General features: G+C 56.2%; 7 protein-coding genes across 7 annotated transcripts; 4 read left to right on the top strand and 3 right to left on the bottom strand.

Moving 5' to 3' along the window:
• Positions 1 to 362: 362 nt before the first annotated feature.
• Positions 363 to 2,073, top strand: PHSY_005688 (probable DnaJ-like heat-shock protein; the record flags this gene model as incomplete). Its single annotated transcript, XM_012336296.1, has 2 exons — positions 363 to 1,545; positions 1,754 to 2,073. The coding sequence occupies 2 exons, from the start codon at positions 363 to 365 to the stop codon at positions 2,071 to 2,073; spliced, it is 1,503 nt and encodes a 500-aa protein (XP_012191686.1).
• Positions 2,074 to 2,467: 394 nt separating this feature from the next.
• Positions 2,468 to 2,803, bottom strand: PHSY_005687 (vacuolar protein sorting-associated protein 52; the record flags this gene model as incomplete). Its single annotated transcript, XM_012336295.1, has 1 exon — positions 2,468 to 2,803. One exon carries the CDS (start codon positions 2,801 to 2,803, stop codon positions 2,468 to 2,470), a length of 336 nt encoding a protein of 111 aa, XP_012191685.1.
• Positions 2,804 to 3,970: 1,167 nt separating this feature from the next.
• PHSY_005686 (hypothetical protein) lies at positions 3,971 to 4,846 on the top strand (the record flags this gene model as incomplete). The annotated part of the gene is made up of 1 exon (XM_012336294.1): positions 3,971 to 4,846. The coding sequence occupies one exon, from the start codon at positions 3,971 to 3,973 to the stop codon at positions 4,844 to 4,846; it is 876 nt and encodes a 291-aa protein (XP_012191684.1).
• A 2,353-nt stretch (positions 4,847 to 7,199) lies between these two features.
• PHSY_005685 (expressed protein) lies at positions 7,200 to 8,939 on the top strand (the record flags this gene model as incomplete). The annotated part of the gene is made up of 1 exon (XM_012336293.1): positions 7,200 to 8,939. One exon carries the CDS (start codon positions 7,200 to 7,202, stop codon positions 8,937 to 8,939), a length of 1,740 nt encoding a protein of 579 aa, XP_012191683.1.
• Positions 8,940 to 9,186: 247 nt separating this feature from the next.
• On the bottom strand, positions 9,187 to 10,692 carry PHSY_005684 (hypothetical protein; the record flags this gene model as incomplete). Its single annotated transcript, XM_012336292.1, has 1 exon — positions 9,187 to 10,692. One exon carries the CDS (start codon positions 10,690 to 10,692, stop codon positions 9,187 to 9,189), a length of 1,506 nt encoding a protein of 501 aa, XP_012191682.1.
• A 232-nt stretch (positions 10,693 to 10,924) lies between these two features.
• On the top strand, positions 10,925 to 11,638 carry PHSY_005683 (potential mitochondrial Complex I, 17.2 kd subunit; the record flags this gene model as incomplete). The annotated part of the gene is made up of 1 exon (XM_012336291.1): positions 10,925 to 11,638. The coding sequence occupies one exon, from the start codon at positions 10,925 to 10,927 to the stop codon at positions 11,636 to 11,638; it is 714 nt and encodes a 237-aa protein (XP_012191681.1).
• Positions 11,639 to 12,182: 544 nt separating this feature from the next.
• Positions 12,183 to 14,192, bottom strand: PHSY_005682 (kinetochore protein mis13; the record flags this gene model as incomplete). The annotated part of the gene is made up of 1 exon (XM_012336290.1): positions 12,183 to 14,192. The coding sequence occupies one exon, from the start codon at positions 14,190 to 14,192 to the stop codon at positions 12,183 to 12,185; it is 2,010 nt and encodes a 669-aa protein (XP_012191680.1).
• Between the last annotated feature and the right edge of the window lie 889 nt (positions 14,193 to 15,081).

The raw sequence follows: 15,081 nt of genomic DNA, 5'->3' as shown, positions 1-15,081 counted from the left end.
ATCTGGCATCGCGACTCAGCATTCTGATTTGCTTCCCTTCCGCATCATCTTTTTCATCATCAAAGCCGGCGGAAGCTCTATCACAAACTTTTTAACTGCGCACAATCACCTTCATAGCAAAGCCTTCCATCAATCACGGCTCGTCTCCAAACCCGCACGCAGCAGCCGTCACATACACTTCTTGGCTCTACAACCACTAGCAACGATCAAGCACTTGCATCATCGCAGCTTGCACGACCCTTTCCAGGCATCCTTGACCTGGCCCATCGAAAAATTGGTCCAAGATTCCCGTGTCACAACCTCGCCGCAGCTCCCCACCCCCACAAAAGAGGCAGCGTACCTCACCCACAGCACATCCCACCATGGGCAAAGACTACTACCAAGTTCTCGGCGTCTCCAAAGATGCGGACGACGATACTCTCAAGAAAGCCTACAAGAAAGCCGCGCTCAAGTGGCATCCCGATCGCAACAAGGACAACGTCGAAGCGGCCAACAAAAAGTTCAAAGAGGTCGGCGAAGCGTTCGAGGTGCTCAGCGATAAGAACAAGCGCACGATCTACGATCAGTTTGGTGAAGAGGGGTTGAAGGGCGGTGGACCGCCACCAAGCGCGGATGGCGCAGCAGGCGGAGGGTTCGGCGGCTTCCCCGGTGGAGCAGGTTTCGGAGGAGGAGGATTCCCGGGGGGCGGTGGAGGAAGGACTTTCACGTTTACCAGCGGTGGTCCGGGAGGTATGGGTGGGATGGGAGGGGGGTTCTCGCCTAGTGATCCGAACGATATCTTTGCAAGCATCTTTGGCGGGGCCAATCCGTTCGGCGGTGGAATGGGAGGTGGCATGGGCGGCATGCCAGGAATGGGCGGAATGGGAGGAATGGGAGGAGGGATGGAAGACATGTTCGGCGGCGGCGGCGGCCTCGGTGGCGGAGCTCGTCGCAAGGCCGGCGGCATGCCTGGCGGGTTCAACTTTGGCGGCGGCGCACCCGGCGGCGGTGCTCACCCCCCACCTGCCGACGAAAAACCCAGCGATGTCGAAAAGCAACTTCCCCTATCGCTCCAAGACCTCTACACCGGCACCACCAAACGCCTCAAAGTCGGGCGCAAGCTCGCTTCGGGCGGATCGGAAGAAAAAGTGCTCACCGTGGAAGTGAAACCCGGCTGGAAGAAGGGTACCAAGATCCGCTTCTCCGGTGCCGGTCACGAGGTCTCGCCCGGCTCGTTCCAAGACGTCGTCTTCATTGTCGACGAGAAGCCGCATCCTCACTTCCGCCGCGACGGCGACGATCTCAGGGTGACGATACCGCTCAAGCTCATCGACGCGTTGGACCCGCCCAAACCGGGCTCGTCAGGTTCGCGCAAACAGGTGGAAACCTTGGATGCGCGCAAGATCGACATCCCCATCCCGCAACCAGCGCCAGGGAAAAGCTGCATCACGCCCGGGAAGACGACCAGGTTGGCCAACGAGGGCATGCCCATCAGCAAGATGGGTGGCAAGAGGAAGGGCGACTTGGTGGTCGAGTGGAGCGTCGAATTGCCCGAGAACCTGACGGGTGCGCAGAGGGAGGGGTTGAGGAAGGTGTTGGCTCCCTAGGTCTTCAAGCTGTGAATCTGAGCATTGTTTTTGTATCTCCATGTCATCTTCGTTCATGTGTCCGCTCTTGTTTTTGCAATGCAGACCGTTTGGTCCAATCAGTGTCTCCGTGGCGAGAGAGTGTTTTGCGAGCCAGTTTCGTTCGTTGATTTGCTCTTTGCCTCAAGCACCGAAGATTGGTCGAGAAGGTCAAAAGATCTGTGCAGACCGATCTCAAGTGTTTGCAATCGCCTTTCATCCTTTGCAAATGCTTTTCGATTCTCCTTCGGACACCGAGCTAACCGAGTACAAGGAGGTACACTACGACGACGATATTGATCACTACCAGGGGAACTGTTTCGACCGCGCCAAAAGACATTCTGTCAGCCACTCTATTTCTTCCCATTCCTTGAGGTTTAGATACTTACTTCGCATCAAAGTCCTTACAGCAGAGATGAGATTGATCAACCTCGCTTTGATTGTGACATCATTCGAGCTCGAGGAGTAAGGGTTGGATTGGAAACCGCCGTCGAAGTTTGGTTGGTTGGCTAGCGCATGTGATGACCATCCGACTGTGTCGCAAAAGGAAGAAGAATGTCAGCGAAAAGAACTTCCAAAAATGTGATCTTCGCGATTGATAGAGCAAGGCCGTTGAAGGGGTGGGGGTAATGACTACTCACCTCTCGCGAGGAATCGTTCTTCTGACAACACCGCCAGGGCATTTGTGATGAATAGGATCAGGTAGAACGCCGATCCCAGACCAAACATACTTTGTCTGTTTGAGGTGGGTGGAAGCCTATGCAGAGTTGATGCGCTGGGATAAGGTGATTCTGTACCGGAGGCTGTCGTTCCTCAGGCAGGAGTGGCGATGATCTTCCAATGGACGGGCGGCGAAATGGTTGCTATGTCAAGAAGTTGATGATGCTGGGCCGAAGGTTGACAGCGATGCAGCAAGGTGTCTTTCGGGTCGACGAAGATTTGGGAAATCGACTGCCGCTACTCCCCGATGTGGTGAATGAAGATGCTGTGTCGAGAATCACAGTCTTTTTTCGGTCAAGGCGATGACGGTCGATGCAGTGGTTTGTATGATCAAAGTACAAAAGAAGCATTGACATACGTGTACATATGATGGTCTGTGTCACGCTTCGAAATGCACCAGAAAGGAATTGTGTTAGGTTTAGAAACCGGCCACACTCGCACGTGACTGCGTTCTTCTCATCCAACTTCCTCATCAGCATCGACGCCGATGGGTATCAACACTGCCAAACGCAAGAAGACTTCAACAATCCTGTTATAGGTGGAGATGCAATGCTTAGAGATACAAATACAATGTGTAGCGGTGCGGATGAAGAGCATGTGGCCCTAAAATGCTCGAAGGCGGGGCCGTTTCCTGCGAATAAGTCACGGCGAATGTGTGGTTGATGCTCGACGGAACGCTGCTGTATGGCGAGATTTTGTTCGTCCAAGATGATCCAAGTTGGCTTCAGGACAACGTTTGAGAAACGACCTACGAAACCCTGGCGACCACCTCTCCTCCATACCCTCTCCTAATCGCATCCCTCACCTCCCACCACCCATTCTTCCCACAATCCACAATCCCAATCTCCCCCATATCCAGCGGCCTCACGAACTTTGCCCTCCTCCCCGTCGCCAACCTCAGCAGCTCATCCTTGTCCATCGTCAGCTTCCTGGATGGCTTCGAAACCACGTTCATCTTCTCCAGGACCGGTCGGTCGTCGGGTCGGAACTTCAAGTCGACCCACAGTCGTCGTGCGGCGGGGCTTGCAGATGTGTACGAAACGGGCGAGGGTCCTGTTTGGGTTCCGCGGACTACGTTGTGGATGAATCCGTGTTGGAGAAGGATGGAGAGGATGGAGAGGTTGTCCTTTGTGGAAGCGATGGGGATGGAACGGAGACGCGCGCGGGAGGCGTTTTGAAGTATTGTGCAGAGGTCGGCGTGGAGAGGCATCTTGGACAGAGATACGCCTGGTTGTGAGGACCTGTAAGCCACTGTACGGCTGTTCAAGTTAGATGTACGGTGGTGTTGAGCTAGATTGACCTATTGTCGAGAGGTCAGGAGAGAGGTGAAGGTGTTGACGGGGTATGCAGGTTTCTTCTTGAAAGTGCAAAAATCTCGGTGCGTGTCGGAGCCGATTTCGATCAATATCTCAAATGTTAGCGGATTGAAACTCACAGCTGGTAAAAGTCACCTCCACTTGTTCGACACGAACAAAGCTTGGACCTGCACCTTGAGAAGCGCTCCAACAACCACGACAGCTTCCAAGCCGGCTTGATCTTTCCCTGCCGGTCCCGCTCTTCGAAGACTCACAGATGCCGTGGCTTCAGTTTAAAAGCGTCTGAGGTGAAGATACGAGAAGTGCATCCTCGAACAGGTGTTCGGAGAGATGCTCCTCATCAGAGCGCCCGGTGCAGTGGCTCGCCGGACGATGCCACTCCGATCTCCTTCTCAATCCAGAAGACATGGATTCGAGCGTCCCTTCTTTTCAGCGTCCACATCGTTCAGCCCAGCCTCTACAGCGTCGAAACCGCCGTTTCGCGTGTACCGCTATGTGGTCGACGTGCACGGACAACTCTTCATCCACGATACGGTGCCCAAGAACCTCACGAGCTGCTTCAAGAACACCGAGTTTCTCGACTTTTTCTTCAAACGCATCCGACCCAATCCTGAATCTCTCACCGCTTCACCCCACTATGCTCGATCTGGCGCCATATTGCGGCACGACATCCTGAATCCTCCCACCGACACCACCCTACCTCCCGATTGGAGCGACGTAAGACCGTACAACGGCTGGATGCCGTCATCCGAGCAGCTCCACTTGCAAGCATGCACGAACGGCAATTCGGAAGGCTACGAATGGATTTCTCCGTGTGGACCGGAGCTCAACCTGGTTCGATGCCAGGACACGCCCATCGTGTATCGCGAACTGGTCGACGATGGCGGTGACACAGGGATGCTCAAGTGGGCCGGTGATCTATGGGAACCTTTCCAACCGGAAAAGCTCGTGGTGGACCCATCGAACGGGTACGTGTATCATCCTTCACCCAAGCCGTCACATCGTCGGAGTACAAGGTCTTCGAAGGAAGGTGAGGGCGAGGATGAGCAGAGGTACGGGAGTCTCAGCTTGCTCGGTTCCAATCTGGTACTGAGCACGTTGGCGGAGGGGTTGGAGATTGATCCGGATGCTTTCGAGAAGGGTTCGGGTGGTAGTATTGAGTGGAAGGGGGAGCGGTTTCAACTCGGCCTGTTGGGACGCACTTGAGAGTTGTGTTACGCCGACTGGACAATCCGACCTTGCTTAGAGGATTGCCATGTGCGACGGATTCGAGGGTGCTACCCACCCGTCTGCGGAAGTCCCAGGTACAGTCTTCGGAATATCGGACGATGCATGGAAAGCGGATTCAGGCTCCGATGCTTTTCCCTAGATCGTGGCGGTCTGCACCAAGCTGCAGGATCGATCTGCACAGTGACCGTAAATTTGCACCCGGCGGCGGAGTTGCAGCGATGCGCTCTCGCGTGTCCACATGCTTTGCGTGTCTCTCCACCATGGCACAAGTCGCCGCGCAGGCCAAGATGGTGAAAGGCCAGTCTCGCGATCCAAGACGCTGCCGATCTATCTTCACGCAGATCTACCTTCTGTCGAGATGGCGATCAGCTTCGCAGCCTATGGCCTATGGCGATTAGGTACGAGGAACCGGTCCACACACACATCAATGCAGAGAAGCGTCCTATCCATTCTGGTGGGAAATCGTGGGAAAAACAGAAACCGAAATTTTCCTTACATTTCAGAAACACGAGGCGAGAAGTGTTGCAATCGCGTTGCTTTGAGTGAATGTTCGTGTTGATCGACAAGGGACGAGCTGTTTCAGATGAGACATTTCATGCTGCCCTCGTTTTTTTTTCGTCGATTTGTTTGGATGTCTACAGTACTACCTGCCCAAGCTCGTCACGAACATGGCTCATTCTGTTTGCAGAGCAAGTGTGTGGTGGGTACTGCACCCCTGAAAGCTTGTTCGCATAGGTGGCAGGTTTTCGTGTAACGCACAGATCTTGCATAGAGCGTGACGACGCAGCTTTCCATGCATGCTGTGTGCGGTTGCATCAACTTGTCGGCTAGTCAGCGAAGGTCATTGTTCTGGCTGCTGGGAACAAGGTGGAAGAAACGTCACTTGTGCAGGTGTAGGCAAGCAACCAGGCAGCGAGAGCCTAAGTGGAAACCAGTTTAGTCTCGAATGTCGATCATGCACCAGGGCGATCGCTTCGAGCTCCCGCTTTGGTTGATTGGTCGCACTTCTTTGAGACAGGAACCGAGCGCGCAACTGCATCTACCACGCAGAATCGGTGCGGTGACACCTAAGCTAGCAGCCGACGGGTCGACTGGGCCGCGAATCCGAGGAAGCTAGATGGAGAGAGGCTTCCGCTGAAGCAAAATGTAGGAACCTGGTGCAGCAAAAAAAAAAAAAAAACCAGGAATTCATGCACTTGACCACACCTACCCAGCACGCCTTTGATTGAGCCAAGGACCAGACTCGACCTTCCGGGAAATTGGCGTCTGGTTGGATACGGGCGCGATAGCGGAGGTCAAGTCGCGCTTGATTGCCATCATCTCGACCCCAAGTCTTCGGCGTGTTCGCAAAGAGTGGGCCCACCAGCTTCGCTTCTTCATATCTACGTTGGCTTCGTTCCTGCTCGTCGTTACGATTGGTGCGCGAGCACTTGAGCGTACGGATCTAGTTTGGCTGAGTGGGGCCTCTTGCTCGCTTGCTTCCGACGCACGATGCTCAAGAGGCTCGAGATCCACCGTCTCACCAATCACTACGAGGTCGACTGAATGTGTCGTAGCGAAAGGAAAAATCGCCGCTCCGATCCGACGGACTCTGGCTTGGCTGCCAAGATTTATGTGACTCTGTTTTTTTTGTCTATTCGTTTTTTTTAATCTTTTGTTGTTCTTGAGGGGTATTTTCGGCAGCGTCTGCGCATCGAGACTTTACGCGATCTGCAGACTTGCTGCGCTCGGCAAAGGAAGCGGAGTGAGAGAGAGGGCCGACACTCTCTCTTTAGTCACAATTTTTGCCGTGCTCGCGCCCACTTTGGGTCTGCTCGCGCGCTCTCGAGACCAAAAGCACAGAGAGGCTCGGACATGGTTGGTACAGTGGACTGTCTACAGTGTCACTCTCTCTCTCTCTCTCTGTCCCACTTTCGGTCGTCGCTGGTTTGCTTCACCACCATCTCCCATCATACTCCCCTCATTATCGCTCGCTGCCATTCTCATTCTCCCCGACGACGCTTTCTTGGATCGCCCTCCACTTTCTGTCAGCGCCGGGCCTCTTCTCTGTCCCGAACGCACTTCATAATCGTCACGATCTTCGACTGCTGCACTGAATCGCACCCTTCTTCATTCTTCCCAGCACACGCTCAATCTTGTCAGTCAAAGTGTCTGACGCAGCAGGTCATCATCCAGTAGACACTCGTCCCCATTCAACCGCACAACACTCTCGTCCGCCTCGCTCCGCGCCGCCACTTCATCGTTGCAATCACCCCGAAACATACAATCTGCGCTACACAACCGTTCGACCTTCGTCCCAGCCTAGCGTCAGACGTAGGACGACACAGATATGCATCTCGTAGGCGAGAGCAGCAGGGCAGGGCTGCAGGGCTCTCAGAAGCGCTCTCTAGACCCGATCCTGGACAGTCAGGCCGATGCATTGGAGAGACGGTCACCATCACCATCCCCCGCTCCAGCACCCGCTCCTGCACCCACAGCACCGCCAACACGTAGAAATCAATACGAGCCTGAGCACCTCCGTGTACGCGCCGATTACTTTGATAGACGAGTCGCAAGCCATGAGGCTGAGGCCGACTTGCTCAAAAGGGAGAAGATCCTCGGTCCATTCTGGGCGCGTGACATGTATCAAGTGATGGCCATCAAGCGAGACGTTCTGCGCAAACCCACCAACGACCAGCTTGAATGGCTGTCAAGAGCGCAGTCGGACACATCCAAGCAAAGCAGCTTGCAGCGTCGTCAGACGGAAGCAGAGCAGAGGTGCTATGTCGGAAACGATGAACTCAGCTGCTACCCAACTGCTGGCACCACCCTCGTGCAAAACGACTGGAGTAGATTCATCTGGAACGCCAACTATCCGCTCTTCGCTCAGGCAGGCTATGTCGACGTTTACCTTTTTCAGGAGGACACCGACCGTATGGTCACATCATGGACTTCCCAAGACAATGGACAAAATAGGCTCTCCTTCGAGCCAAACGATCTCTGGTGGGCCAACCGCACTGCCGCCAACAACATTCAGCCCAATCAAAACATTTCCTGGCCCTTCTACTTTGTCGTCCTTGCAGCAGGGACACCGCTCACAGGCACCACTTCGCGTCTCGCAACCTTCACGGCTGTGCAGACAACGTTGCCTTTCACCATCGCTGAAGCCAGAGCATCGTCCAGTTCGGCCGCCGCAGCCTCGTCTGCCAGTGCTGCTAGCGCCGCAAGTGCTGCCTCGGCCTCGGCTGAAAGCGCTTCCGCTTCCTCATCGCCAACTCCAACGGGCAGCGCAGCAGCAGCTGCATCCGCGTCTGCTGTCCAGTCCAGCCTGAGCGCTGCTCTCGAATCTTCCTTGCGGGCATCCGGTCTCAGCGGAACAGAGACGCTGCAAGGGACAACCACCGCGACGCTGCCAAACGGATCCGTCATCACAGCTACAGCAACAGCACAGGCCAATGGCGGCCGTCTCGGAGGGAGTGGCAGCAGCGGCAACTCGAACGGCCTTGCACTTCCGACGTACGCGATCGTCCTCATCTCGGTCCTAGGCTTTCTTGCCGTGGTCGCTGCCATGGCAGGAGCCTACTTCATCATGGCTGCACTTCGAAGGCGACGACAGCGTCAGTACGGTGATGGCAGTCACCGCAGCTCGTCTCCCATGATGGCTGCAGCTGCTGGATCGCTTGCTGGACGAAGCGTGACCGACGGAGGACACGCCGGTGAGACATCACACATGCTCGAGCACGACGAAGGAGCTGCGCTTGGAGGAGGTGCTGCAGCAGGTGCAGCGGGCGCGGCGGGCGGCGCAGCCATGATGTCGAGCAACTCGAGATCAAGTCGCCACTCGGAAGATCAACCCTTCACCTCGGACGAAGCGTCCCGCATGGCGAACGCCTTTCGCAACGCGCTTCGCAATCCCGAATTCGCTCCTGGCATGGGGGGAGGTGATTCTTCGCCTGCCGATGGCGAAAGTCCCGGCGAGGCGGGCGGTGGCTCGCGCGCGTCCATGTTGTTGCGCGAAGAGCTCGCGGCTGAAGGCAAGGATCTGAGGAACGTCGGTGATCGCAAAAAGCCTACTTGGCACGAGGAGTGAGCCCGCCTTGGAGGTGCGGCTTTTGATTTTTGTATGGACAATTGATTGTTTACGCAACGGCTTTTATTCGTCTTCTAACCACACACATTCTTTGGCATATGTAGAGAGCCCGCTCTTATTTCTAGCAAACAGCATTCTTTGACGCATCATGATTGGGTTCGGGTGTTGGGTCTGCGATTGAAAAAGGTGTTGACTGGTGACTTTACATCGAAGCGGTGTAGCGGACAAGCCAGTGTTGGGCGAAACTTTATGAGATATCTGTGGTGACAGCCTTGATGATCTGATACTCTTCCATACCCCACTTGCTGCCCTCTCTACCGAAGCCGGATTCCTTGACGCCGCCGAATGGACTCTCGCATGCGCTCAACATGCCTGTATTGACACCGACCATGCCTGTCTCGATCTTTGCGGTCATCCTGGCGGCAATTCGGAGGTCGGTCGTGAATAAGTATGCACCTAGACCGACGTCGGAATCGTTGGCGATTTCGAGCGCTTCTTCTTCCGTCTCGAAGCGACGGATGGCCACTACGGGGCCGAAAGTCTCCTCGGAAGAGATGAGCATGGAGGAGGTGAGGTTGGTAAGGATGGTCGGGGGGTAGAAGAATCCACCGGAGGAAGGCGTGGGGGGTGGAGAGGGACCGTAGGCGAGAGTGGCGCCGTGCGAGAGGGCGTCTTCGACGTGAGCACGACACTTCTCCACCGCTCTTGCCGTGATCAGGGGACCGAGCTTGACCGAGTCGTCTTCTCCATCGCCCTGCTTGTACGTGGCGATCTTCTCCTTCAACGCCGCAAGAAACTTGTCGTGGATTCCGTTCTGCACGAGGATCCTGTTGGCAGCAACACACGTCTGTCCCGAAGTACGCAGCTTGGCCATCAACACCCCTTCGATCGCTTTGTCCAGATTGGCATCGTTCATAACGATCACGGGCGAGTTTCCACCCAACTCCATGCTCAGCTTCTTCAACGTCCCCGCGGATTGACTGGCGATCAATTTTCCAACGCGCGTGGAACCGGTCAAGGAAACCTTGCGAACGTGTTTGTGTTCGCAGATCGCTTTGCCGACTTCAGCGACGTTGTCCAGGGTGGTGACGACGTTGACGCAGCCATCTGGATAACCTGCTCTCTTGACGAGCTCCGCAAACGCCAGGGTCGACAGGGGAGTCTCTCCGGCAGGTTTGACGATGCACGTGCATCCCGCTGCTAGTGCCGGTCCGATCTTCCTCGTCGCCATCGCGAGCGGCAGGTTCCACGGTAGCAGACACGCCACCACTCCAATCGGCTGCCTCATTGTGTGGATCCGCATGTTCGGGTTGGCAGCTGCGATCGTCTCCCCCTGAGCACCGATTTCGGCCATGTTCGCAAACCACGCCAGGAAGCTCGACGCATACTTGACCTCGGCAACCGCCTCCGCCCGCGTCTTTCCGTTCTCGCGCACGATGAGCGTGGCGAGGTCGTCGATGTTGGCGAGGGTGAGGTCGTTGAGCTTGCGAAGCATGTCGGAACGCTGACGGGCGGTGGTCTGCGAGAAAGTGGCGAAGGTTTCGCGGCAGGAGGCGACGGCATCGTTGACGTCTTGAGCGTTGCACTCGGGGATGGTGGCGATGACTGTTTTGCCGTCGCCCGGGTAGACGACGTCGAAGGTTTTGTTGGAGTGCGAGTCGAGTCGTCGCGAGCCGACAACGATCTTCGTGTTGAAGAGCGATGGGTCTTTGAGACGGGACCCTTCGGACGTGTGGCCGTTGGTGGCAGACATTGTGGATTAGGGGGACGGCGGATCAAGGTGGAAAGTTGAGTGGCGATGTTTGGTGGTGGTGGAAGGTTGGGCAAACCGATGCTGAGGGCTCGGAGGAAGCGAGCATTATATCGAGTCGATTCGAGCGCGGGCCGAACGACTATGCTTCCGCAAAGAGGAGCTTGACGACATGCTCATCCCGTTCAGCTGGGGCCGTGACGGCCTCTGAAAGACGTCACAAGGTGCACACTCGATGTCAACCGAGAAGCCGGGGCGCACCAAGATGCTTGAACGACCGCGGGGTAAAGGCCTCTCACTGACCGTGCGCAGAAAACCGATGCGAAATTACGCTCTCACCTGTCCGATCTGGACCGCCATGATGCTCGATCGGGAGATGGGAAGTTCGGAAGCGAGCCGACCAATCGCAATTCTCGCGTTTCCATCACCAGAGCGTCACTCTCCCTTATGCAGCCCGCATCAACACACACCATCCCCTTCTCTCCTTCCCAACCACTGTCGAGCCTCGTCACCACCGATATTGTTCAGCCATGTCGCTCGCACGTACAATCAACTACATCCGCAAGGAAGGAATCAAAAAGTTCTGGCGCGATCTCAACTACATCGGCGACGCCAAATCCGGTCGTCTCGTAGGAACCGACAGGTAAGCCTTCTCCTTCCAGCGCTGCGCTTTGCTCTTCTCAGCGAGATCAAGACACTGACCTACTCTGATGCGATCGCTTCGTTGGAATGCTGTAGGAACGGTAACAAATTCTACGAAAACCACAACGAGTTCAACCTCCGTCACAGATGGGTAGACTACGCGGCGGACAACGAGTTCAACGCATCACAGGTCGATCCGCTCTGGCATTCTTGGTTGCACCACATCCGCAAGGACCCTCCTCATGAGGATGCTGGCATTATCAAGATGACTCAATCATGGATGACTGTAAGTGCGGCTCCTAGGTAGATGGATTGTAGTGATATTGGTTGGTGGCGACGAATAGCTGACCTGACGCCGTTTTTGGGGATGGGAATGCAGACTCCGAGAGAAAACATCACCGGCACTCGTGGTGGCTTCAAGACTTACAGCACCGTCAAGCCTAAGATTGTAAGTCGGCAGAACATCTTTCAGCACATGCAAAGCGTAGGACGGAACTGACTTTGAAGCTTTCTGATCATGTCGCTACGTACAGAATGCATGGGAACCAAAGGTCGCTCAGCGAGGATAAACTCCGTTTTACACACACACCCATACACGCAATGCGATGACCGAGTTCCTTCCTGCATGCCCGCTCTTCCGACGTGACCAACACCTGACCTCAAGATTGTGTTCATCTTGACGGTGCACGCAGCTCCGCCCATCTGACGCGATTCTCTCTGCAGCTCACCACATCTTATCCTCTGTCATTCGAGAGGCCCAAGTCAACCACACACACACAAACACATCCCGCCTCTCCAACGTTCCTTGGGTAAAAGTTCTTTCGACAAAATGGTATACTGAGTCGTACAAACTAGTCTCGCATGCGCGCCAAAGCTCTCAGCAGATCCGTCGGGTCGCTCTCGTCCGGCTCGACGGCCGCCATGCTTGCGCTGACATCCGCCACGCTCTGATCCGCTGCTGTCGAAGCGTCCGCTGTCGGCTGCGTGATCGAACGCGACTCGCGCACGCCGCTCAGAAGCATCTCGAGCTGTCCGCTGCCTCCTCCACCGCGGCCCTTCTTGGCAGCAGCCTTGCCACGACCTCCCTTGGCGCTCGACGATGAGGTGCCCGCCAGTGCGCTGCTCGAAGACGTGCGGTCTCGGAGCGCTTGGGCGGCGTGCGCCGAGACCGTGCGCACGTACCTGCTCGCCAGAGACTCGAGTTGTGCAAACTGGTGCGATTGAGAGCGTAGCAGATCCACGTTGTACTCGACGTCGTTCCATCGGGCGTCGTGCTCCGTTCCCTTGAGATCGGCGGCCTCTTCGTCTTGACGTGCGTTCGCCGCTTTCGAGCTGCGCCCTTTGGATCGAGGCTTGGCTTTGGCCGTCTCGGTCGTGGCATCTCCCTGCAATCGCCCAAGCCACTCGACCGCCGCCTCGGCGTCACGCAGCTGCTGCAGACCAGCTTCGTCCAAATCCTGACGATCCCACGCTATCACATCGCCCGAGTCTGCCGTGCTGTCGTCCTGCAGAAGCGCCTCTAGCCTGGCCGTCTCGACCTCGTAATCTTCGAGCCGAGTGAGCTCTTTGCTCCACGCTTGTGACTCGCTGCGCATGGCATCGACGATGGCAGACAGCTGTGCGGCAGCCTTGCGGTTCGACTCGTTACGTGGATGCGGCTGCAGATGCTTGCTCTTGGCCTCGTCGTTTTGACCCATCCAGTTGATGCCAAATACACCTTCGTTCAGGTCTGCAAGGACCTGCTCGAGAACCGCGGTCACCTCTGACTCTCGCGATCGAAGCAGCTTGAGCTCGGCCTCGTTGAAGGTCGGGAGCTCGTTGGACTCCTTCGCCTTGCCCTTGGTCTTCTTTGCCGCGTCACGCGGCCGTACTGGAAGCTCTGCCTTGCCCGTGGCGATGTTGAGCGACCGTTTGATGATCCAGCTTATGATGTGTTTCATGCGTACCACCGGAGGGATTTGGTCGCTGCAGTGTCGGTACAACTCGTAGTCTGGCACATCCTCGTGAGGATGCGCCACGGTGCCGTCGCGGAGTTCTGAGACGCGCCGTTGTCCTTTGAGGTTGAGACTGCTGCGGCGAGATTGCTGTTCGGCTTCGCGACCTGTCGGACGACGAGGCTTGTTCTCCAAACCTGCGCGGAACGCCTGATTCCTCCTGATGATGGGTGTCTCGCCTCCTGCTTCGTCCGGCAGAGGCTCAAAGACGGTGCGGCCGGATAAGGATGTCGGTAGTCCGTTGCGAGATGCTGCAGATGTCGTCGGCGCTGACGACGTTGATGCTGATGAGGAGGAAGATGATACGGCAGCACCGTTCCGTCGAGCGGGTTCGCGGCTGAAGATGAAGTCGTCGTCGGACTCGTCACCGAGCGCTGTTAACCGGAGACCACGAACAAGGGTCAGTGTGAGGCATGGAGACAGAAGACTCGGGAACAATGTTGACTCACTTTGACGAAGCTTGCGCTTGGTCTTTGGCGGCTCTTCGCGCCGAGCGGTAGCTTGCTTGAGTTTGCGCGCGGCTGCTTCGGCGTCTTGTCTCGACCTCTTGGATGAGGATGCCGACGCCGCCTTGACCGGCTCGAAAGCACCCATGCTGATGTCGACTCTGCGGGCATCATCTGCGACGATCGTGTCATCTAAGAGATCCTCCAGTCGGCGCTCTTTCCTATCGAACTTCTTGTTCGAGGCGTTGCGAGCAGCTACCGTCGGGATAACGCCAGAAGATGCCGCTGAGGAGCGAGTGGATGACGATGTGGAGGAGGCGGCGGAAGAGCCTGTCTTTCTTTTAGATGAGGTGGATGAGGCACGGGCATCTGCGGAATCAGACGTGCTGACCCGCGTTGTTCTACGTGATGTGGCGGGCATGCTTGTTCAGGTCGGCACGGGTGATGAGGATGATGGTGTCGGCGTGGAAGTTGGGAGTGTCTTGCGCAGCATCTGTGACGGTGAACAAGATGGAGCGGTGGATGCGAGCGCAGGGCGGCCTATGTTCCGGAGCGATTTCGCGTTTAACGAGACGTATCAATATTGGGTTGCTCGTATGTGCCGATCGAGCCCAAGCCTGTGGAGAAAGGGAGAGAGGGCCGAATCTCCCTAAGCGCGCAATCCGAACACTTGATGGTATTGTTCCTATCTGAGTTCCTCGTGGCGGATGAACCGACCTGATGCGAAGGCGGATGCGGATGCGAAGGCGGATGGTAGAGCGGCGAGGCCGTCTTAATGATCTGATCGAGCGCGACAACAGTAGAGATGGAGGTCGAGAAGTCGTCGCCTTGGCCGATACACAATGGTACACCACAGAACGCCCGTCGCGTGATTCTCAAGAAGTTGGCTGGCTGCACCAGCGCGTGTTTGAGAGGTGCTCGACGGAAAGCGTGTTTTGCTGTGTCTCTCGTTCGACCTGCAGAATTTCCAAGACGCGTCTTGCTCTGCAACCGCCCGCCTCGGGTTGAGCGCCGGGATGTTAGACCAGCTCTTTGTTCATCTCACCTCAGAATTCGCTTCAAGGGATTCCTTTGTCGTTCCCCCGCTGTCGTTGCTGTTTGGCAAGCCAAGGAGCACTCTTCTCCGCGATCGTTGCGGGCCAAAGCTCCACTTGTCTTATGTCCGGATGCTGAGATTGGTCCGACCATGAGAGATCAGCAATAGCGGTGGATTGTGATTGTTTGGCTTCAAGAGGATGAAGGCCGATACAGGGCGCGGTTGGAACATAAACCCCTCTGTCAAATTTCGCCAAGACCCCTGACGAGCTCGT

The sequence above is a fragment of the Pseudozyma hubeiensis genome (assembly GCF_000403515.1).
Source record: "Pseudozyma hubeiensis SY62 DNA, scaffold: PHS52, whole genome shotgun sequence".
Lineage (NCBI taxonomy): Eukaryota > Fungi > Basidiomycota > Ustilaginomycetes > Ustilaginales > Ustilaginaceae > Pseudozyma > Pseudozyma hubeiensis.
This window is presented reverse-complemented; position numbering and strand designations above follow the sequence as displayed.